Source organism: Budorcas taxicolor, chromosome 25 (assembly GCF_023091745.1).
Source record: "Budorcas taxicolor isolate Tak-1 chromosome 25, Takin1.1, whole genome shotgun sequence".
NCBI classification, from domain to species: domain Eukaryota; kingdom Metazoa; phylum Chordata; class Mammalia; order Artiodactyla; family Bovidae; genus Budorcas; species Budorcas taxicolor.
In genome coordinates this window covers 2,624,109-2,648,101 of record NC_068934.1, presented here as the reverse complement: position 1 = coordinate 2,648,101, position 23,993 = coordinate 2,624,109, and the positions used below count along the sequence as shown (strand labels likewise).

Sequence of the window (23,993 nt, the reverse complement as noted above, 5' to 3'; positions counted from 1 at the left end):
TTCATGGCTGCAGTCACCATCTGCAGTGATTTTTGGAGCCCAAGAAAATAGAGTCGGTCACTGTTTCCATTGTTTCCCTATTTATTTGCCATGAAGTGATGAGATCAGATGCCATAATCTTAGTTTTCTGAATATTGAATTTTAAACCAACTTTTTCACTCTCCTCTTTCACTTTCATCAAGAGTTTTAGGTCTTTTTCACTTTCTGCCGTAAGGATTATGTCATGTGCATATCTGAGGTTATTGATATTTCTTCTGGCAATCTTGATTCCAGCTTGTGCTACTTCCAGCCCAGCGTTTCTCATGATGTACTCTGCATATAAGTTAAATAAGCAGGGTGACAATATTCAGCCTTGACGTACTCCTTTTCCTATTTGGAACCAGTCTGTTGTTCCATGTCCAGTTCTAACTGTTGCTTCTTGATCTGCATACAGATTTCTCAGGAGGCAGGTCAGGTGGTCTGGTATTCCCATCTCTTGAAGAATTGTCCACAGTTTGATGTGATCCACACAGTCAAAGACTTTGGCATAGTCAATAAAGCAGAAGTAGATATTTTTCTGGAACTCTTTTGCTTTTTCGATTATCCAACGGATGTTGGCATTTTGATCTCTGGTTCCTCTGCCTTTTCTGAATTCAGCTTGAAAAGCTGGAAGTTCATGGTTCACAAACTGTTGAAACTTGGCTTGGAGAATTTTGAGCATTACTTTGCTAGTGTGTGAGATGAGTGCAATTGTGTGGTAGTTTGAACATTCTTTGGCATTGCCTTTCTTTGGGATTGGAATGAAACTGACTTTTTCCAGTCCTGTGGCCATCACTGAGTTTCCCAAATGTGCTGACATATTAAGTGCAGCACTTTCACGGAATCATCTTTTAGGATTTGACATAGCTCTACTGGAATTCCATCACCTCCACTAGCTTTGTTTGTAGTGATGCTTCCTAAGACCCACTTGACTTCACATTCCAGGATGTCTGGCTCTAGGTGAGTGATCACACCATCTTAGTTATCTGGGTCATGAAGATCTTTTTTGTATAGTTCTTCTGTGTATTCTTCATAGAACCGTTCAACTTCAGCTTCTTCAGCATTACTGGTTGGGGCATAGACTTGGATTACTGTGATATTTAATGGTTTGCCTTGGAAACGAACAGAGGTCATTCTGTCGTTTTTGAGATTGCATCCAAGTACTGCATTTCAGACTCTTTTGTTGACCATGATGGCTACTCCATTCCTTCTGAGGGATTCCTGCCTGCAGTAGTAGATATAATGGTCATCTGAGTTAAATTCACCCATTCCAGTCCATTTTAGTTCACTGATTCCTAGAATGTCGACGTTCACTCTTTCCATCTCTTGTTTGACCACTTCCAATTTGCCTTGATTCATGGACCTGTCATTCCAGGTTCCTATGCAATATTGCTCTTTACAGCATCGGATCTTGCTTTTATCACCAGTCACATCCACAGCTGGGTATTGTTTTTGCTTTGGCTCCATCCCTTCATTCTTTCTGGAGTTATTTCTCCACTGATCTCCAGCAGCATATTGGATACCTACTGACCTGGTGAGTTCCTCTTTCAGTATCCTATCATTTTGCCCTTTTAGAACTAACACCCAAAAGAGATGTCCTTTTCATTATAGGGGACTGGGATGCAAAAGTAGGAAGTCAAGAAACACCTGGAGTAACAGGCAAATTTGGCCTTGGAATGTGGAATGAAGCAGAGCAAAGACTAAATGGAGTTTTGCCAAGAAAATGCACTGGTCATAGCAAACACCCTCTTCCAACAACGCAAGAGAAGACTCTACACATGGACGTCACCAGATGGTCAACACCAAAATCAGATTGATTATATTCTCTGCAGCAAAAGATGGAGAAGCTCTATACAGTCAACAAAAACAAGACCAGGAGCTGACTGTGGCTCAGATCATGAACTCCTTATTACCAAATTCAGACTTAAACTGAAGAAAGTAGGGGAAACCGCTAGACCATTCAGGTATGACCTAAATCAAATCCCTTATGATTATACAGTGGAAGTGAGAAATAGATTTAAGGGCCTAGATCTGATAGATAGAGTGCCTGATGGACTATGGAATGAGGTTTGTGACATTGTACAGGAGACAGGGATCAAGACCATCCCCATGGAAAAGAAATGCAAAAAAGCAAAATGGCTGGCTGGGGAGGCCTTACAGATAGCTGTGAAAAGAAGAGAAGTGAAAAGCAAAGGAGAAAAGGAAAGATATAAGCATCTGAATGCCGAGTTCCAAAGAATAGCAAAAGAGATAAGAAAGCCTTCTTCAGCGATCAATGCAAAAAAATAGAGGAAAAGAACAGAATGGGAAAGACTAGAGATCTCCTCAAGAAAATTAGAGATACCAAGGGACTATTTCAGGCAAAGATGGGCTCGATAAAGGACAGAAATGGTATGGACCTAACAGAAGCAGAAGATATTAAGAAGAGGTGGTAAGAATACACAGAAGAACTGTACAAAAAGGATCTTCACGACCCATATAGTCATGATGGTGTGATCACTCATCTAGAGCCAAACATCCTGGAATGTGAAGTCAAGTGGGCCTTAGAAAGCATCACTATGAACAAAGCTAGTGGAGGTGATTGAATTCCAGTAGAGCTATTTCAAATCCTGAAAGATGATGCTGTGAAAGTGCTGCACTCAATATGCCAGCAAATTTGGAACACTCAGCAGTGGCCACAGGACTGGAAAAAGTCAGTTTTCATTCGAATCCCAAAGAAAGGCAATGCCAAAGAATGCTCAAACTACCGCACAATGCACTCATATCACATGCTAGTAAAGTAATGTTCAAAATTCTCCAAGCCAGACTCAGCAATACGTGAACCATGAACTTCCTGATGTTCAAGCTGGTTTTAGAAAAGGCCAAGGAACCAGAGATCAAATTGCCAATATCTGCTGGATCATGGAAAAACAAGAGAGCTCCAGAAAAACATCTATTTCTGCTTTAGTGACTATGCCAAAGCCTTTGACTGTGTGGATCACAATAAACTGTGGACAATTCTTCAAGAGATGGGAATACCAGACCACCTGACCTGCCTCCTGAGAAGTCTGTATGCAGGCCAGGAAGCAACAGTTAGAACTGGACATGGAACAACAGACTGGTTCCAAAGAGGAAAATGAGTCTATCAAAGCTATATACTGTCACCCTGCTTATTTAACTTACATGCAGAGTACATCAGAGAAACTCTGAACTGGAAGAAACACAAGGTGGAATCAAGATTGCCAGGAGACATATCAATAACCTCAGTTATGCAGATGACACCACCCTTATGGCAGAAAGTGAAGAGGAACTAAAAAGCCTCTTGATGAAAGTGAAAGAGGAGAGTGAAAAAGTTGGCTTAAAGCTCAACATTCAGAAAATGAAGATCATGGCATCTAGTCCCATCACTTCATGGGAAATAGATGGGGAAACAGTGGAAACAGTGTCAGACTTTATTTTTTGGGGGCTCCAAAATCACTGCAGATGGTGACTGCAGCCATGAGATTAAAAGACGCTTACTCCTTGGAAGAAAAGTTATGACCAACCTAGATAGCATATTCAAAAGCAGAGACATTACTTTCCCGACTAAAGTCCGTCTAGTCAAGGCTATGGTTTTTCCAGTAGTCGTGTATGGATGAGAGAGTTGGACTGTGAAGATGGCTGAGCGCCGAAGAATTGATGCTTTTGAACTGTGGTGTTGGAGAAGACTCTTGAGAGTCCCTTGGACTGCAAGGAGATCCAACCAGTCCATTGTGAAGGAGATCAGCCCTGGGTGTTCTTTGGAAGGAATGATGCTGAAATTAGAACTCCAGTACTTTGGCCACCTCATGAAAGAGTTGACTCATTGGAAAAGACTCTGATGCTGGGAGGGATTGGGGGCAGGAGGAGAAGGGGATGACAGAGGATGAGATGGCTGGATGGCATCACTGATTCGATGGACGTGAGTCTGAGTGAACTCCGGGAGTTGGTGATGGACAGGGAGGCCTGGCATGCTGCGATTCATGGGGTCGCAAGGAGTCGGACACAACTGAGCGACTGAACTGAACTGAACTGAACTCTGTGTTTTTGCCACCTCTTCTTAATCTCTTCTGCTTCTATTAGGTCCATACCATTTCTGTTCTTTATTGTGCCCATCTTTGCATGAAATATTCCCTTAGTATCTCTAGTTTTCTTGAAGAAATCTCTAGTCTTTCCCATTCTATTGTTTTCCTCTTTCTTTGCATTGATCACTGAGGTAGGCTTTCTTATTTCTCCTTTCTATTCTTTGGAACTCTGCATTCAAATGGGTGTATATTTCCTTTTCTGCTTTGCCTTTAGGTTCTCTTTTCTCAGCTACTTGTAGGGCCTCCTCAGACAATCATTTTGCCTTTTTGCATTTCTTTTTCTTGGAGATAGTCTTGATCACTGCCTCTTGTACAATGTCACGCACCTCCGTCCATAGTCCATCAGATCTAATCCCTTGAATCTATTTCTCACTTCCACTGTAACCGCAAGTGATTTGATTTACATCATACCTGAATGGTCTAGTGGTTTTCCCTACTTTTTTTTTTTTATTAAATCTGTATTTGGCAGTAAGGCATTCATGATCTGAGCCACAGTCAGCTCCCAGTCTTGTTTTTACTGATTGTATAGAGCCTCTCCATCTTTAGCTGAAAAAAATATAATCAATCTGATTTCAGTATTGACCATCTGGTGATGTCCATGTGTAGAGCCTTCTCTTGTGTTGTTGCTGTTTGCTATGACCAGTGCGTTCTCTTGGCAAAACTCAGCCTTTGGACATGGTAGTGTGGACTCACCTATTAACCCTGGCATCTCGCCCTATGCCATTGTGACTCTACTTCATCACATCCCCAAACAATTCTTCCTTGTGGGAAACAGAAGAAGGCTGCTAAGACCTGAATGGTGTGTTCACCACCCAGCGGATAAAACAGTTCCAAGCCTATGGTCCTTAAAGTGGTTCTTTACCCAGAATCTCCTCACTGACCTCATGCTTTCCTTCTTGGAGGAAACCAAAATGGCTAGAAGTTTTACTACTAATTTTATTCAGTCACAAAGTATCTCATACAGTGGGGGCTGCTGAGAAAATGGTTCAAGAGAAGGATGTGCTTCATTTCTTGCTGGCCTTCACTGCTGACTTGGTGACCTTAGCCGCAGCCGCGGTCTTCTTCTCCACAGCCTTGATGACGCCAACGGCCACGGTTTGCCTCATGTCCCGCACGGCAAAACGGCCTGGAGGACAGAAGGAAGGAAAAGAGTGAGATTTCTGAAAAGAGACACAGAAGGTGGGGCTCCATGGCCTCAGTCAGAGGTGCTTTTCCTCCCAGGACTCAGCAGCCATCCACCCCAGCTCACCTAGAGGCGGGTACTCAGAGAAGGTCTCCACACACATGGCCTTGCTGGGGACCATCTGCATGATGGCAGCGCCACCTGACTTCAGGGCCTTGGGGTTGTCTTCCAGCTTCTTGCCCGAGCGGCGGTCAATCTCTTCCCTCAGTTCAGCAAACCTGCAGGAGATGTGGGCTGTGTGACAGTCCAGCACTGGAGAATAGCCAGCTTGGATCTGTCCTGGGTGATTCAGGACGATCACCTGGAGTGGGAGAGGAGGATGATCACTGCTGGGACCTGTGATCCAGGGCCAAGCCTCGAGCCGACTGGGGCCTCCACCGAAACCGGGACTGATTTCTCAGAGGCAGTCTCCACCACCACCACCACACACCAAGGTCTCTGGCCTCTTGGGCAGCTCACCTGGGCCACAAAGCTGCTGGTCTCCATTGGGGGGTCATTCTTGCTGTCTCCAGCCACGTTGCCACGACGGATGTCCTTCACAGAAACGTTCTTCACGTTGAAGCCCACGTTGTCCCCGGGCAGGGCCTCCAACAGGGCCTCGTGGTGCATCTCCACAGACTTGACCTCAGTGGTGAGGCCACTGGGGGCAAAGGTGACCACCATGCCGGCCTTCAGGAAGCCGGTCTCCACTCGGCCCACGGGCACCGTGCTGATGCCTGCACAGGAGAAGGGCAGGAGGTTAGAACCACTCCAGCCCCACCCAGTAAGAGCTGGCTTCCTGGGGATCAAGGGCCAAGGTCACCTACAGAGCTGGTAGCAAGTGCCAAACTCAACCACTGGCTGTTTCTTCTGCATATCAGATAAACTGGAAACTCTGGGGTTTGGCACTGCTCACAAGTCAGGATCTGAAGCCCAGCAAGTCAGACAGTGGACCTCGTCGTCCTCCACTGGCATCTCCCCTCAGCCTGCCCAGCCCTGGCTCCTCACCTCCTATCTTGTACACGTCTTGTAGTGGCAGCCTCAGGGGCTTGTTGACTGGGCGAGTTGGGGGGAGGATGGAGTCCAGAGCTTCCAGTAGGGTTACCCCAGTGGCGTTTCCCTCCTTCCGCTCAACTTTCCAGCCCTTGAACCAGGGCATCTGCGGGGACAGGAATGCAGTGAAGGGGGAAGCGAGGTGGGGGCGTGGCTCCCGGCGTGCCCACCCCAGGACCAAGACCCATTCTCCCCCGCAACCCGGCCACCCATGGACCCCGCCTGCACTCACGTTGGTGCTGGGCTCCAGCATGTTGTCTCCGTGCCAGCCCGAGATAGGCACAAAGGCCACGGTCGCCGGGTTGTAGCCGATCTTCCTGATGTAGGCACTCACTGCATTGGTGATCTCCTGGAAGCGTGCGGCGCTGTAGGCCGGCTCGGTCGAGTCCATCTCCTTGACCGCCACGATCAGCTGCTTCACACCCAAGGTGTAGGCGAGCAGCGCGTGCTCGCGAGTCTGCCCGTTCTTAGAGATGCCCGCCTCAAACTCGCCCACACCACCAGCCACAATGAGCACAGCGCAGTCGGCCTGCGGGAGGCAGACATCGTGGGGGCAAGAGGTTGGTTAGGGGAGGGGGCGCCGGATGTGCTGAGAGGCTGGCTAGAGCTTCGGGCGGGCAATCCCTGGCCCCTTGCAGGCTGGACACTTGCCGGAAACTGACAAATGCCTTCACCCCCCGGATGCTGCTGTGCGCAGAGGTCCTGCCTCCCACTTAAACTGTTACTCAGTCCGATACACGAGCTTTTGGTTCCTTCGTCAGGAGTCCCACAAGGTGATTTGCTTGTCTGGGTGTCAGAAAGCCTAGTCCCTGCCCCAGCCTGAAAGGAGGATGGTGTCTGGACCACCTTAGAGTCTATCTTCTGACTGGTCTGAACTGAAGGTCCACGTGGATAAGGAAAACCTTCTAAAGGTTATGATGCCATTCCTCCCCAGAAAATAAAGCCTGAGTTTCCTCCCCGCCCTCTGCCAGCCACCTCCCCTACAGTCTGCCCTAGTTTGAAGGGGAGGGACCTGGAAACAAGGGCTGCTTTACCTGGGAGGTGCCGGTGATCATGTTCTTGATGAAGTCCCTGTGGCCCGGGGCATTGATGATGGTGATGTAGTACTTGCTGGTCTCAAACTTCCACAGGGAGATGTCGATGGTGATGCCACGCTCTCTCTCTGCCTTCAGTTTGTCCAGCACCCAGGTGTACTTGAAGGAGCCCTTACCCATCTGGGGAGGGATGAGGAGTGAGGAGTGCATCGGTGGCGAGCAGCCGGATCTCTCCCGGGGAATTCAGCCGCTGCTCCAAGACCTCACAGCGTGCCCTGCTTCCACGCTCTGCCACCAGACCCAGCCAGGAGCAGACTGCCATACCCCGCCCCCGCCACTCCTAGAGCCAACCCCACGGGTGGGTGCCTCACCTCAGCTGCCTCCTTCTCAAACTTCTCAATGATCCTCTTGTCAATCCCCCCACACTTGTAGATGAGGTGCCCAGTGGTGGTGGACTTGCCAGAGTCCACATGGCCGATGACCACGATATTGATGTGTGTCTTCTCTTTGCCCATTGCGGTGGTTGCTTCCTTCAGTCACTGCTCCACTGGAGCACAGGAGGGGAGGGTGGGCAGAGGGTGAGGTCCACAGGTCCTGGCAGGCGGCTGCCTCTCACTACTCCTCTCCTCCTGGTCTGCCCCAGCACCCCCTCCCCATGTCGTGGCCTAGCTCAGAGCTTGGGACAAGGTGGCACCAGCTGAAAAGTAGAGGACTTGCCAGGCTTGCACCCTGGCAAGGGTCATAATCCCAGGGCTATAGCTGGGATTTCCAAGCGGTCCTGGCCCCTCCCTCCTTTGTCCTATGTGGGCCTTCCCTAGAACATGTAGGGGCTCAGCCACTCCCCCACATTTCTCCCATCCTTCCAATTCCCCATGCAACACCTCCCCAGCCCACCCCATATACAAGAAACCCTGCCATCCCATAGCCTAAAGGTGGTCCTCTGCCCCTTGCCAGGGCCTATCTTCAGAGAAGAGGGAACAAAGGCGATCCAGCAGGAGCTGCAGCAGTTGTGACAGTACTGAATGGCTGTCTTACCTGCTGATTTTCTTAAGTCCAGCCCTGGGCCTGCCTCTGGTTCCACCCAAATCTGACACCAGAGCTGAGTAGGGAATGCCACTCCCTACCCGCAAACCCAATTTTGCAGACTTCTTCTCTGACTGATTGGATATTCGGATGAAGAAAGCATGGGTAAGTGAGTGTGTGGGTGGAGTCAGGGAAGGGAAGATTTGGGAAATAAGAAAAAAATAAGAAGAAAGATAAGAATGAATTCTGCATGGCATCAAACTTTGCATGTGACTTCCCAAGACTAAGGTGCTTTAATAGCTGTGGGCTTTCAATCATTCGCGCAGTGCGCTGGGAAGTATAGCGCTCGATACCCCCAGGGGCTGAGGATTTGGAAACAGGAAGCGCTCATGGCGAGACTTTGTTGGGAAGAGCTCTCAGGCTCCCTGAGAGTCAGTGGTCCTTCTGGGGCTCCTTCCAGTCAGAAGTCCAGGACTGCTGGTGGGTGGGGGGAGGCGCTTGCCTTGAGGCTGGACTGTGGCTACATGGGGTTTTCTCTGAGGCTGAATATGTCCTCCTTCCTCCCCAGGAAGGCTCCTGGCAGTGCTTAGTCATTCGGCCAAGGCTGACGGCCTCCAGTTGCTCTCCATAGTCCTAGCCTGGGCCCAGGAGGCCAATACTCTAGACTTTGAGGTTCCCCATCCCATTAAGGCCCACCTCCTTGAGCACTGCCTGTTCCTTGTTCTTTTTTTAAAAAAATATCTATTCTCTTTATATATTTGGCTGTGCCAGGTCTTAGTGTGGCATGCAGGATCTTTAGTTGTGACCTGTGGGATCTAGTTCCCCCACCAGGGATTGAACCCAGACCCCTTGCATAGGGAGTGTGGAGTCTTAGCCACCAGACCACCAGGAAGATTCCCCACTTCTTGTTCTTAAATCACCATTTTCACCTTTGTGCCTAAGGAATCAAAAAGCTGGAATGTCAGAGAAGATGGATCCTCAGAAAATGTCTGTCTCTTTTCTCTCCTGATTTTATAGAAGAATCAAGGTCTAAGATGGTTAAAGTGAAACTGAAAGGGTTAGTCGCTCAGTCATGTCCAACTCTTTGTGACCCCATGAACTGCAGCCCACCAGGATCCTCTGTCCATAGAATTCTCTGGGCAAGAATACTGGAGTGGTGGTCATTCCCTTCTCCAGGAGATCTTCCTGACCCACGGATCAAACCCACATCTCCTGCATTGCAGGCAGATTCTTTACCATCTGAGCCACGAGGGAAGCCCAAGATGGTCAAAGGATTGTCCCAAGCTCTGCAGTGTCTTGGCCCCCACCATTAGTGTATTTCCCTCATCCAGCCACCTTTCAGAAGAGAAGAGGCTGAGCCACTCATTCCGCCGACATCTAGTGGGGCCTTGGGAGCTGTGAGTGCGGTGGGAGTGGTGCAGCCCCTGTCTCTGAGGGGCTCACACTCTGCAAGGGAGACAAAGAAGCCATTTCAAAGTAACGAGTGAGTTGTGAGGGCTGTGAGTGAAGGTCTTTGGGGGGCTTCCCAAGTATGTGGGGTGAGGAGGACTGCTTCATAGAAATGTTTCAGCAAGACCACGGGCATGGGCATCAGGCAGAGGGGCTTGTCAGGCAGAATAATCTGTTATTGTTAAGGACAGTTCTGGACTCAGTTTGCCTGGAAGGAATGGGTGGAAGGAGACAATGGCTAAAGAGATAACAGGGGAAGATCATCATGCATTAATTGCTCAGAGTTTAATTTGCCTAAACTGTAAGTCTAATTATGTAATCCCCTGGCTTGAATCTCTTGATTACTCTTTATTGTCCTCTGGGGGAAAATTACTGTTCCTTCAGTGAGGAGAGTCTCCAAGAGGCTGAGGCTGGAGTCAGGAAACCCCTTAGGAGGCCACTGCAGGAGTCCTGTAAGAAGGGGATACGTCTCAGCCAGGGGGTGCAGCTGACGCGTGTTCCACATAAATAGAGGGGAATTCAGAAGTGGGGGGACCAAAAGTGCCAACAGAAGCACTTGCCGTCAAGATGGGAAATGCATGCCTTTGTCAGCATCTTCTCTCTCATCCCAAAGTCAAGCTCAAGCCTTTGATACAGCGCCAGAGGACCCTACAGTTAACTCTAATGCAGGGGTCCCCAGCCCCTGGGCCATAGACCAATCGCAGTCCTCAGTCTGATAGGAATCAGGCTGCACACCGCTCCTCAGGGCCTGTTGCTCCCTGCCCCTTGCAATGCCGCCCAAACCATCCCCCAAGATACCCCCAGTACCATCCATAGAAAAACTGCCTTCCACCAGGCCAGTCCCTGGTGCCAAAAGGTTGGGGACCACTGCAAGGGTCAGAGTCTAGACCCTTCCTGAGTCTCCAGCCCTTCCATCCAGAGAAGTTGAGCTCACTCCCTGATCTGGATCTGAAGTTCCCTAGTCTTACTATTAGTCTTGCTATGAGTCTTACTAGTTACAATGAGATGATCTGTCTTGTTTAGCCAGAATACACAGAAGAACTGTACAAAAAGGATCTTCACGACCCAGATAATCACAATGGTCTGATCACTCATCTAGAGCCAGAAATCCTGGAATGTGAAGTCAAGAGGGCCTTAGAAAGCATCACTACGAACAAAGCTAGTGGAGGTGATGGAATTCCAGTAGAGCTGTTTCACATCCTGAAAGATGATGCTGTGAAAGTGCTGCACTCAATATGCCAGCAAATTTGGAAAACTCAGCAGTGGCCACAGGACTGGAAAAGGTCAGTTTTCATTCCAATCCCAAAGAAAGGCGATGCCAAAGAATGCTTAAACTACTGCACAATTGCACTCATCTCACATGCTAGTAAAGTAATGCTCAAAATTCTCCAAGCCAGGCCTCAGCAGTACGTGAACTGTGAACTTCCTGATGTTCAAGCTGGTTTTAGAAAAGGCAGAGGAACCAGAGATCAAATTGCCAACATCCACTGGATCATGGAAACAGCAAGAGAGCTCCAGAAAAACATCTATTTCTGCTTTATTGACTATGCCAAAGCCTTTGACTGTGTGGATCACAATAAACTGTGGAAAATTCTTCAAGAGATGGGAATACCAGACCACCTGACCTGCCTCTTGAGAAATCTGTATGCAGGTCACGAAGCAACAGTTAGAACTGGACATGGAACAACAGCCTGATTCCAAAGAGGAAAAGGAGTACATCAAGGCTGTATATTGTCACCCTGCTTATTTAACGTCTATGCAGAGTACATCATGAGAAACACTGGACTGGAAGAAACACAAGCTGGAATCAAGATTGCTGGGAGAAATATCAATAACCTCAGTTATGCAGATGACACCGCCCTTATGGCAGAAAGTGAAGAGGAACTAAAAAGCCTCTTGATGAAAGTGAAAGAGGAGAGTGAAAAAGTTGGCTTAAAGCTCAACATTCAGAAAACTAAGATCATGGCATCTGGTCCTATCACTTCATGGGAAATAGATGGGAAACAGTGGAAACAGTGTCAGACTTTATTTTTTGGGCTCCAAAATCACTGCAGATGGTGATTGCAGCCATGAAATTAAAAGACGCTTACTCCTTGGAAGAAAAGTTATGACCAACCTAGATTAGCATATTCAAAATCAGAGACATTACTTTCCCGACTAAAGTCCGTCTAGTCAAGGCTATGGTTTTTCCAGTAGTCATGTATGGATGTGAGAGTTGGACTGTGAAGAAGGCTGAACACCGAAGAATTGATGCTTTTGAACTGTGGTGTTGGAGAAGACTCTTGAGAGTCCCTTGGACTGCAAGGAGATCCAACCAGTCCATTGTGAAGGAGATCAGCCCTGGGATTTCTTTGGAAGGAATGATGCTAAAGCTGAAGCTCCAGTACTTTGGCCACCTAATGCGAAGAGTTGACTCATTGGAAAAGACTCTGATGCTGGGAAGGATTGGGGGCAGGAGGAGAAGGGGACGACCGAGAATGAGATGGCTGGATGGCATCACCAACTCGATGGATTTGAGTCTGAGTGAACTTCGGGAGTTGGTGATGGAGAGGCCTGGCATGCTGCGATTCATGGGGTCGCAAAGAGTGGGACATGACTGAGCGACTGAACTGAACTGAACTGAAATAGCACAAAGGCAAATCAGGCTTGTAAAGGAATTTGTCCTCAGGATCAGGTAGACCTGAGTCTACATTCTGCCTCCTCCACTTCCTAGCTGTGAGAACTGACTGTCTCTGAGCTTCCGTCTCCTCGTCTGTGACATGGGGGTAATTCTCACCTCTTGCTTTCTTGAGCAGTGGACTCAGCCATCCTGCGCAGTGCCCCTCAGGTGGCAAGTGATCCGTAACCTGCGTCTCCTCTTGTCCTGTCTTCCTCCCCCTGCCTTGCGTTGCCAGACGCCGCTCGCTGAGAGCCGAGTGCTTACATACAGACCAATTTGCCCAAGGTCACAGAACACATTAGTGAAGAAATAGGAGGATACTCCTCCATCTCCAGGTTTCCAGGCTTCTGATGAGCCAGACTGTCTCCTCATTAAGAATTATTATTGTTATACTTCTTCCATTTAAGCCATTTACATAGTATCTCTGTAGTCTTGGCTGACTCCGAACTGAAGGAATAATCAGAATGAAGAGGTTTTCTGACATTGAAATCAGCTGAAGGGTAAGTGCTCCTGATAGAATGACTTTCCCAGCTAGTGTAATTGGCTGTTGCTAGAAAAATATTCCCATTATTTACAAATTTGAAGGGCCCTGGCAATTCATTATCATTTTATTAGAAATAGTATTTACAATGTATAACCATAAAGTCATCAGGGTTTCTGGAATGAGATGGTTAAGAATTAGAATGAATCTATAGTGACTGTAATGCAGGCTTCAGATGAGTTAGGATGAAATAAAATAATTTAGAATGACAAGCTCAATGCAATGAGACAAATGAAGTTATATGGTCAAGATGTGCTTGTTGGGCAACTGCATAAATACAAGGGGTGACTTTGTAGTGAAAAGTTACTCCAGGGAGGGTTGATTCCTAAAAAAAGCTAGACTATGTGGCCAAAGTTGGCATATGAACTAAATATGTCTATTAATTAATTTACCTATTAACCAAAACCCCTTGGTCTTTATAGTTAGTGAGCAGAGGTTTAGCTATGAGATCACCCCATTTTATTCAAGTTTCTAGCAGTTTCTCCATAGCAGACATAAACTAAGTCTGCACAACAGTATTAGTATATACATATATATTTTGTTCAGATGTTTTATTGAAATTTAGTACTTTGGCCACCTGATGCAAGGAGCCAACTCAGTTCAAAGATCCTGATGCTGGGAAAGATTGAAGGCTAAAGGAGAAGTGGTTGGCAGAGGATGAGATGTTTAGATAGCATCACCAACTCAATGGACACGAATTTGGGCAAATTCTGGGAAATAGTGGAGAACAGAGGAGCCTGGCATGTTACAGTCCATGGGATTACAAAGAGTCAGACAGCACTTAGTGACTGAACAACAGCAAAGTTGATTTACAATGTTGTGTTAATTTCTACTGTACAGCAAAGTGATTCAGAAATGCCTGTATACACATTCTTTTTCATGTTCTTTTCCATTATAGTTTATCACAGGATATTGAATATAATCCCCTGTGCTTTTGTTTATCTGTTCTCTGTTATTGTCTGTACTTTAGAAGAAAGCCACAAAATGAAACGAACTGGAGTTAGTGATGGGGAACTTTGAAGATAAAATTTCAACACCTTAAATTTAGTCACACAGAGAAGGACATGTATGACATCACTTAAATGTGGAGTCTGAAATATGATACAGATGCATTTATCTACAAAACAAAAGCACAGATGGAGAGAACACCCTTGAGCCTGCCGAGCTGGAGGAGGAGTGGGGCGGGGATGAAGGGGGAGTGTGGGGTTAGCAGATGCAGGCTAGCTTATATAGGATGGATAAGCCTCATGGTCCTCCTCTATAGCGCAAGGAGATATATACAATAGCCTGTGATAAACCGTAGCGAAAAGGAAGATAGAAGAGAATGTACACATGTATAACTGACTCACTCTGCCATACAGCAGAAATTCACACAACATTGCAAGTCAGACTATACTTTGATTAAAATTTTTAAAAATTGAAAAAAGAATTGTTTTGACTTAGTTTAGTCCCATTTCAAGTGTGTACATAAGAAGCAGGGAAACCTGAGTTTCCCAGCGTCTGATCACCTGAATAAGGAGATATCCAGTTTGCAGACCGGCAAACATAAGAAATCAAATCCTAAGTAGGATGGAGTTACTTCTTGCACAGGTAGGTGCTTATAGAGCACCTTTTCTGCGGTGGTCTTGAAGCATGTGGCAGACTGGGGTGTCTGCTGTCCCCACCTCAATGGCACAAGGGGGAGGCAACACCAGACTCACCCACCCGACACCCCAGGAGCTGGAGTCCTGCCCTGAAAGAGACAAAGGACCGAATGTTGGAGAGACTCCAAGTTAGTGATTTGCCACTCAAATAATTCTCCAATTCTTAATGATATAGAAACAAGGCGAGAAGGTCCTTTTCTTTATGTTCCAGAGCTTGACAACTTTAGGGGAAAGGGACAGTGGAGGAAGTTCTGGTTGTGTCCTATTAACATGGAAAACTTTCCCTCTGAACTCTGAGCATCGTTCATTCAACAAATATTTCTGGAGCACGTTAAGCTGCTTTTGCCTAACTCCCATTTCACAGATGGCTGGGACAGGTAAAATGAGTTGTCCAAACCACACAACCAATGTGTAGGCAGGAGCAGGGGTGGAATTTTAATCTAGACATGTTCCTTTCTCTTTTTCTAAGACATATTTCTTTTTATTCATTTAGTTTTCACCGCACTGGGTCTTCACCTCCGCGGACCTTCTCCAGTTGCAGCAAGCAGGCTTCTTCTCATGGCGGCTCCCCTCGTTCAGGGCACACGTTCCAGCTGCACCGGCTTCCGGAGCGGCAGCACACAGGCTCGGAAGTTGTGTCGAGGGATTAGTTGCCCTGTGTCATGTGGGATCTTTCCAAACCAGGGATCAAACCTGTGTCCCCTACTTTGGCAGACAGATTCTTAAGTACTGAAGCACCAGGGAAGACCCCAAAATGAGTTCCTTTCTAAAAACAACATACTTACGATAGCCAAGACATGTTACCTCCTGGAAGTCCCCTGGGCATCATTCTGGTGCTGTTCCTCATCTTAGATGTGGAAACTGAGTCTCAGGCAAGTCCTTTTCTGTCTGATTTGAATCCATAAATATTTACATGTCAGACATGGTGCCAGAAGGACCTGCACCTCTAGGAATCCCCAGGCCAGCTGATTTGACACATTCCCAGTCTCGGGTGGCAAGAATGGCACACTCACACCCACACCCACACACAGTTAGGCTCTCACAATACAGAGATCTGTGCACAAGCAGTGGAAGCACAAGCCTTCAGTAGATCTTGCTGATTGACTTGATCACAGGTGCCTCTACTGAACATTTGTCCAACAAACGAAGACCCCAGTAATATTTTTTTATGTAATTGCTTTTATTTCCCAGTGCTCTAGGGGTGACATCTCTCTGCCAAGACTGCAGTTAATTTGAAGGCTCCCAATCTCTCCTCACTTTGGATCATAAGCCAGATAGCAGTATAAATCCAAACACATGTGACCTCTAAACTTCAGCCCAGAGTCAGGACAGGGCACAGGACTGTTACCGTTGTTCAGTCACTCAGTCGTGTCTGACTCTCTGTGACCCCATGGACTGCAGCACACCATGCTTCCCTGCCCATCACCAACTCCCAGAGCTTGCTCAAACTCTTGTCCATTGAGTTGGTGATGCCATCCAACCATCTCATCCTCTGATGCCCCCTTTTCCTCCTGTCTTCAATCTTGCCCAGCATCAGGATCTTTTCAAATGAGTCAGCTCTTCACAACAGATTGCCGAAGTATTGGAGCTTCAGCTTCAGCATCAGCCCTTCCAATGAGTATTCAGGATTGATTTCCTTTAGGATGGACTGGTTTGATCTCTTTGCAGTCCAAGGGACTCTCAAGAGTCTTCTCTCTTGAACACCACAGTTCAAAAGCATCAGTTCTTCAGTGCTCAGCTTTCTTTATACTCAAACTCTTACATCTATACATGACCACTGGCAAAACCGTAGCTTTGACTAGACAGAATTTTATTGACGAAGTAACGTCTTTGCTTTTTAATATGCTGTCTAGGTTTATCATAACTTTTCTTCCAAGTAACAAGTGTCTTTTAACTTCATGGCTGCAGTCACTGTCTGCAGTGATTTTGAAGTCCCAAGAAGTTTCTCACTGTTTTCACTGTTTCTCCGTCTATTTGCCATGAAGTCATGGGACTGGATTCCTTGATCTTAGTTTCCTGAATGTTGAGCTTTAAGCCAACTTTTTCACTCTCCTCTTTCACTTTCATCAAGACGCTCTTTAGTTCTTCTTCACTTTCTGCCATAAGGATGGTGTCATCTGCATATCTGAGGTTATTGATATTTGTCCCGGCAATCTTGATTCCAGCTTGTGCTTCATCCAGCCTGGCATTTCTCATGATGTACTCTGCATAGAAGTTAAATAAGCAGGGTGACAATATACAGCCTTGACGTACTCCTTTTCCTACTTGGAACCAGTCTGTTGTTCCATGTCCAGTTCTAACTGTTGCTCTTGACTTGCATGCAGGTTTCTCAGGAGGCAGGTAAGGTGGTCTGGTATCCCCATGTCTATAAGAATTTAAAGAGCACAGGATGGAGAACGGTGTAGAGATTCCTTAAAAAGCTAGAAGTAGAACTGCCATATGACCCAGCAATCCCACTGCTGGGCATACACACCAAGGAAACCAGAATTGAAAGAGACACGTGGACCCCAGTGTTCATCACAGCACTGTTTACAATAGCCAGGACATGGAAGCAACCTAGATGTCCATCAGCAGACGAATGGATAAGAAAGCTGTGGTACGTATACACAGTGGAATATTACTCAGCTATTAATAAGAATGCATTTGAATCAGTTCTAATGAGGTGGATGAAACTGGAGCCTATTCTACAGAGCGAAGTAAGCCAGAAAGGAAAACACCAATACAGTATACTAATGCATATATATATGGAATTTAGAAAGATGGTAATGATGACCCTATATGTGAGACAGCAAAAGAGACAGATGTAAAGAACAGTCTTTTGGACTCTGTGGGAGAAGGTGAGGGTGGGATGATCTGAGAGAATAGCACTGAAACATGTATATTATCATATGTGAAAGAGATCACCAGTGGAGGCTCGATGCATGAGACAGGGTACTCAGGGCCGGTGCACTGGGATGACCCTGAAGGATGGGATGGAGAGGGAGGTGGGAGGGAGGGAGGGTCAGGATGGGAAACACAAGTACACCCGTGGCTAATTCATGTCAATATATGGCAAAACCCCTACAATATTGTAAAGTAATTAGCCTCCAATTAAAATTAAAAATAAATAAATAAATAAATAAAAATTAAAAATTAAAAGCACAGGATGGAGAATGAAACTGTCAAGGGTGCTCCATCTCCAGGCCCACATCCGGCTCAGAGAAGTGTCCCAGAGGAATAACTGGGGCACAGGAGGGGCTTTTGTCATCTGTGCTTCATCAGAGACAGAGAAGAAAATAGGCTGATGTGATAGGTGGTGCTGGGGTGGTGGCTGGAAGAAGGATGCAAAGGGCACAATGTTAAACATCCCAAAGGGTTTCTTTTTGAAGACAGCAAGTCTGAGAAGTAAGCCCAGGAATCCGGCATAGGACTGCTGATTCATTCATGCATTCATGTAGCAATGCGGAAGTGCATATTTCCAACTGTCACTTTTTTCACTGTGAAGCGTGTGGTGTTGCCATTTAGTCCCTAACTCATGTCTGACTCTTTTGCAGCTTCATGGACCTTTAGCCTGCCAGGTTCCTCTGTCCATGGGATTTCCCAGGCAAGAATTCTGGAGTGGGTTGCCATTTCCTTCTCCAGGGGATCTTCACAACCCAGAGATGAAGCCGGGTCTCTGGAGTTGCAGGCAGGTTCCTTACCGCCGAGCCACCAGGGAAGCCCGTGAAGCGTATGATATAGAGGAAACTGTCTTGTGGATGCCCCATATCTGCAGCACCCTTCCCTCCCTTGACTTTAGAATCTAAGTCCAGGTTCTGTCTCTCGTGTATCCCTGTGTGAATTTGCATAAACCACTGACACACTGAATCACAGTTTCTTCACCTGTGGAATAGGACTGATGACCATTCTGTCCTTTCCCTCCACTGGTCCTTAGGAGAATCAGATAATGGGTTGGAAATGAAACTGTAAGCTCCAGAAAGGACGCACAGAGTAACTATGCTCAGAGTGAGCAGAGACTGAGAACTTTTAACTTACTTCTGCACTGCTGGCAAAAATAAATGCTACCTTCAAAGCACTAGAGGAGGATAGTGACTGTGTAGATATCATCAGGAGCTGTCTCCAAGATGTCATTCACAGTGACTTGCATTGAGTCCACTAATGAAGGATCAAAGGAAGCGTTCCGATGTCTATTGTATCCATTCATCAGTTAATATTTAAAACACCTTATATATCTGAACTCGTGGTTTAGCTCTTGAATACATACATGTTTCATGACTACTTTGGTTTGCTTTGGAAATCATTTCATGTGGTCCACTGAGGGTTAGTAAGATACAGAAAAAAAAAAAAATTAGAGGGTAAAAGAAGGTTCTCCTTCCTTTGGGATGCTCCTAAGGCAAGTACACACTCTTCCTACCTCTCCAGACACACATCCATCCTGACCCAGAAGGTAATGCTCCGGAGTCGACAGCACATTAGGTGAGCAACTGAAATACAGTCCTGAGAAATGTCAGATTCCACTGCATAGTGTTTATAATTTAGCCGTTATTTAGCATTTATGGATAACACACATACTTGCAAATTGTTTTACAATCACTTTATAGTTGCTCTGTGAGAGATAATTAAAGCAAAACCATTTTAAGTGGAGCTACTCAGAGGGACAAATTTGTGCCAATAATGTGCTTATATAAATGCAAATTATCGGGAGTCTTAATACTGTGAAAACTGCTTAAATCATTTTTCATGGGACCAATATGTAAATATTATAATAGTTCCCTGATTTATAGAGCACTTTTCTTCCTAAAAGATAAATATACCTACCTACCCATGCATTACTTAACAGAGCTTCCCAAATCCCAGAGGAGGAAATCCATTCATTTACTGATCCTGTCAACCAGATCCTACAACAACGTCCAGCCCATAATAGGTCCTTAATTTTTAACAACTGAATGAATGAATGAGGAACTGTTTTCACAAGGCCATAAGCCTCTGTAGCCTTCATGCAGAGAATGAGATTGTGGAGGGGGATGGTCATTAAAAGATCAAGGTTACTCCATCTGGCGAAGCCCTGAAGTAGTCAAGAGACTTGGCAAGAACAGAAGTAATGAAAACTGAAGGAAGGAGGGTAAGGTTTAGGCAGGTGAGTGGAGGCTATTGTCTGAATGTGGAGGAAAGCTATTTTTCTAACCCTCAGGAAATGAAACTGAGAAAGAAGAAACAATGAGAAAATGCTTTCATAATTGGTGAAGTTAATGTCCTGGAGAAGTATCCCCAGCTGAACAATAATCTGTACATTTTAAGTACCTGAGAAGCTGATAACATTGTAATCTCGGGAGAATGGTGTCCTCATTAGCATAGGATGAGGCAGCAGCCTCATTCGAGGTGAGAACAGAGCAGTCCATGCCTTAGATTCTATGGGAACCCTGTTTCCTATGAGGGCAAAAACTTGTGGTAGAGTTCACTGCAGGTATTTGATTGGGGAACCCTTTTTAAGAGGTACACTATTAACCACTCATGGAACTAATGTACTGAGGAATATAGTTTGGAAAATAATGGTTTAGAGCACAGAAAAATAGGGCAAAAGATCAGTTCCCACAGAGGTCATATTTCTTATAAAGAAACAAATTATGTTCTTGTTTATCTTTGGCACTTAACAATCACAAGAAATGACCCCAAGCCTTAAATCCTCAGACTTCTGAATACTCCATATAACATATGTATATATAGGACATATGCTTATTATTAAACTATGTACATATGGGATATAATATAGTATGACTATAACTGGGACATTGAAATGACCCCTTCAAAGTGGTTCCATGGACTGCAGCTCACCAAGCTCCTCTGTCCATGGAATTTCCCAGGCAAGAATATTGGAGTGGGTTTCTATTTCCCACTCCAAAGGATCTTTCCGACCGAGGCATCAAACTTGCATCTCCTGAGTCTCTGAGCCACCTGGGAAGCCTAAGATCCCACTTTCATTCTGGGCAAAAAAATATTAAAAAAAAAAAAAAGAGAGGGGGGGGAAATGATGGTGATGATGGAAGAAAAAGGAATTCATAAAAGAATATGGAATGATGTAACAATATAAAAATACCCTAAAGGAATAAGAGGAGACTTAGCCAAAACCTTATACTGATGGTGGAAAATGATGAAATACACTTATGACTTTAACAATTCTGGGACAAAATTGTTAAAAGGAAGAGGCTCTGGAGTCAGATCACTTGGGCAAAACCTCACTCTCCTACTTCCTAGATAAATGACTTTCAACCAGTTAAATTTTCGTAAGCCTCAGTTTGCTACATAAAATTGAAATAACGATATTATCTGCCCTCTTACATTTGCTTTGATCCTTTCATGGGATAATTTGTAGAATGGCACCTGGTGTGTATTAAACTCTCAATAAATGGTGGTTTTATTATACCTCCCTTCTCAACAAATCTTTTATGCTTCCAAAGCTGGTTCCTACCAACCTCCCTCGGTTAAACAGGTCTTTAAAGAGAAAGAAGCCCATTTTGGTGATGGAGACATCAATGCTACTTTCAGATCATTTTATAAATGAGGTAGACTTGAAAAGTCCCATAGCTCAGTGCTGATTGAGGACATAGTAACATGCTTCATTCCATGGGGTCCCACACGACTTGGTGACTCAACAACAACAACAAGGTGTTCAATGAACGAAAGGTGTTATAACATAAATCAGTGTAATTGCACAATGAATAAGAAAGGACAGAGGCAAATTCACCCCAATTCTTAACCAAATTGCATGTCCAAAGAATAACCCTTGCTCTGCAGATGTGGGCAGAGCTCACATGTGACCCACTGCTGGGAAGATGACCTGTGTACTGAAAACCAGTCCAGGCACCCCAGGAGTAGGAGAATCATGGATCATTTGAGAGGACAGAGTGAAGGGAAGGCAGCTGGTGAGACCTTCAGGTTGACAGGGCAGCAGGTGACAAGAGGAACCTCCCTGCTGATGGTGGGGAGACACAGTCTGGTGTCACATACTTGGTGCATCTCGGAGGCACCCATGAGCAGTCCCAGCATCACCTGTAAAAAAATCATATCTGCTGTTGCTTTGGGCTTCCTGGTGGCCCAGAGTTACAGCTGCCTGCAATGCAGGAGGCCCAGGTTCAATCTCTGGGTCAGGAAGATCCCGTGGAGAAGGAATGGAAACCCACTCCAGTATTTTTGCCTGGGAAATCCCTTGGACAGAGGAGCCTGGCAGGCTACAGTCCATGGGGTCACAAAGAGTGGGAAACAGCTTAGCAACTGAGCACACACCTGCTATTGCTTTTGAGCAGAGTCTGGCAAACTAGGGCCTGTGAGCCAAATCTGGCCTGCAGCAACTTTCTGTGTGCCCATGTGCAAAGAATGACTTTTACATTTTAAAATGATTAAGAAAAAATGAAAGAAAAAACGATACAGGGTCGTCATTGCCATCTTTCTAAACTCCATATATATGTGTTAGCACACTGTATTGGTGTTTTTCTTTCTGGCTGACTTCACTCTGTATGACGACCCTGTATGCAAGACAGCAAAAGAGACACAGATGTGTAGAGTGGACTTTTGGACTCAGAGGGAGAGGGAGAGGGTGGGATGATTTGGGAGAATGGCATTGAAACATGTATACTATCATGTAAGAATCGAATCACCAGTCTATGTCCGATGCAGGATACAGCATGCTTGGGGCTGGTGCACGGGGATGACCCAGAGGGATGTTGTGGGGAGGGAGGTGGGAGGGGGGTTCATGTTTGGGATCGCATGTACAAGCGTGGTGGATTCATGTCAATGTATGGCAAAACCAATACAGTATTGTAAAGTAAAATAAAGTAAAAATAAAAATTAAAAAAAAGAAAGAAAAAATGATAATTCATGGTATGTGAAAATCAGATGACATTCAACTTCAGTGTCCATAAATAAAATTTAATTGGAAGACAGCCACATCCATTCATTTACCTGTGTCAATGGCTGCTTTGGGACACACCAACTGAGTGAGTGGTTGCAGTTCAGTCAGTTCAGTTCAGTCAGTCAGTCATGTTCGACTCTGCGACCCCATGGACTGCAGCACGCCAGGCTTCCCTGTCCATTACCAGCTCCTGGAGTTTACTCAAACTCACCTCCATCGAGTTGGTGATGCCATCCAACCATCTTATCCTCTGTCATCCCCTTCTCCTCCTACCTTCAATCTTGCCCAGCGTGAGGGTCTTTTCCATTGAGTCAGCTCTTCACATGAAGTGGCCCAAGTATTGGAGTTTCAGCTTCAGCATCAGTCCTTCCAATGAATACTCAGGACTGATCTCCTTTAGGATGGACTGGTTGGATCTCCTTGCAGTCCAAGGGACTCTCAAGAGTCTTCTCCAACACCATAGTTCAAAAGCATCAATTTTTCGGCACTCAGCTTTCTTTATAGTCCAACTCTCACATCCATACATGACTACTGTAAAGATCAAAGCTTTGACTAGACGGACCTTTGTTGGCAAAGTAATGTCTCTGCTTTTTAATATGCTGTCTTTCTTCCAAGGAGCAAGCTTCTTTTAATTTCATGGCTCCAGTCACCATCTGCAGTGATTTTGGAGCCCCCGCAAATAAAGTCCCTGGTGGCTCAGATGGTAAAGCATCTGCCTACAATGCGGGAGACCTGGGTTCAATCCTTGGGTCAGGAAGATCTCCTGGAGAAGGAAATGGCAACCCACTCCAGTATTCTTGCCTGGAAAATCCCATGGATGGAAGAGCCTGGTAGGCTACAGTCCATGGGGTCGCAAAGAGTCGGACACGACTGACTGACTTCACAAAATAAAGTCTCTCACTGTTTCCATTGTTTCCCCATCTATTTGCCATGAAGTGATGGGACCAGATGCCATGATCTTAGTTTTCTGAATGCTGAGTTTAAAGCCAACTTTTTCACTCTCCTCTTTCACTTTCATCAAAAGGCTTTTTAGTTCTTGAGGTTGCAACAGGCCCACAAAGATTGAACTATTAACTATCTGGACTTTCATAGATAAGTTTGACTGCTTTCGAGCATCATACTTTTTACTGATTTCCCATCCATTAGTTCATCAAATTTTCTTGAGCATCACAGCCAATAAAGAGACTGAGATCCAGGAATGTGGGAAGAAAAGATGAAACCACAGCATCCATAGTGCTTTAACAGAGATATAACACACAACTAGGGTAATGCTACCTGGAGGTGAGGAAATAGGAGGGTTCAGTGAACATTTCAGGAAAGAGAATCTCAAACATAACAATCACACAATGACCAGATGTTGCTGATTGTGGTTTTTTTTTTGGGGGGGGGGGGGTGGGCAGCACTGTGCATGGCATGTGGCATGTGGATCTTACTTCTCTGACCA

At 45.7% G+C, this 23,993-nt stretch overlaps 1 protein-coding gene across 1 annotated transcript; it reads right to left on the bottom strand.

Moving 5' to 3' along the window:
• Window positions 1–5,104: 5,104 nt before the first annotated feature.
• Window positions 5,105–7,864, bottom strand: LOC128068532 (elongation factor 1-alpha, oocyte form-like). The gene is made up of 7 exons (XM_052661656.1): window positions 7,721–7,864; window positions 7,350–7,529; window positions 6,548–6,844; window positions 6,271–6,421; window positions 5,743–5,999; window positions 5,350–5,584; window positions 5,105–5,226 (listed from the first exon to the last, which is right to left on the bottom strand). The coding sequence occupies exons 1-7, from the start codon at window positions 7,862–7,864 to the stop codon at window positions 5,105–5,107; spliced, it is 1,386 nt and encodes a 461-aa protein (XP_052517616.1).
• Between the last annotated feature and the right edge of the window lie 16,129 nt (window positions 7,865–23,993).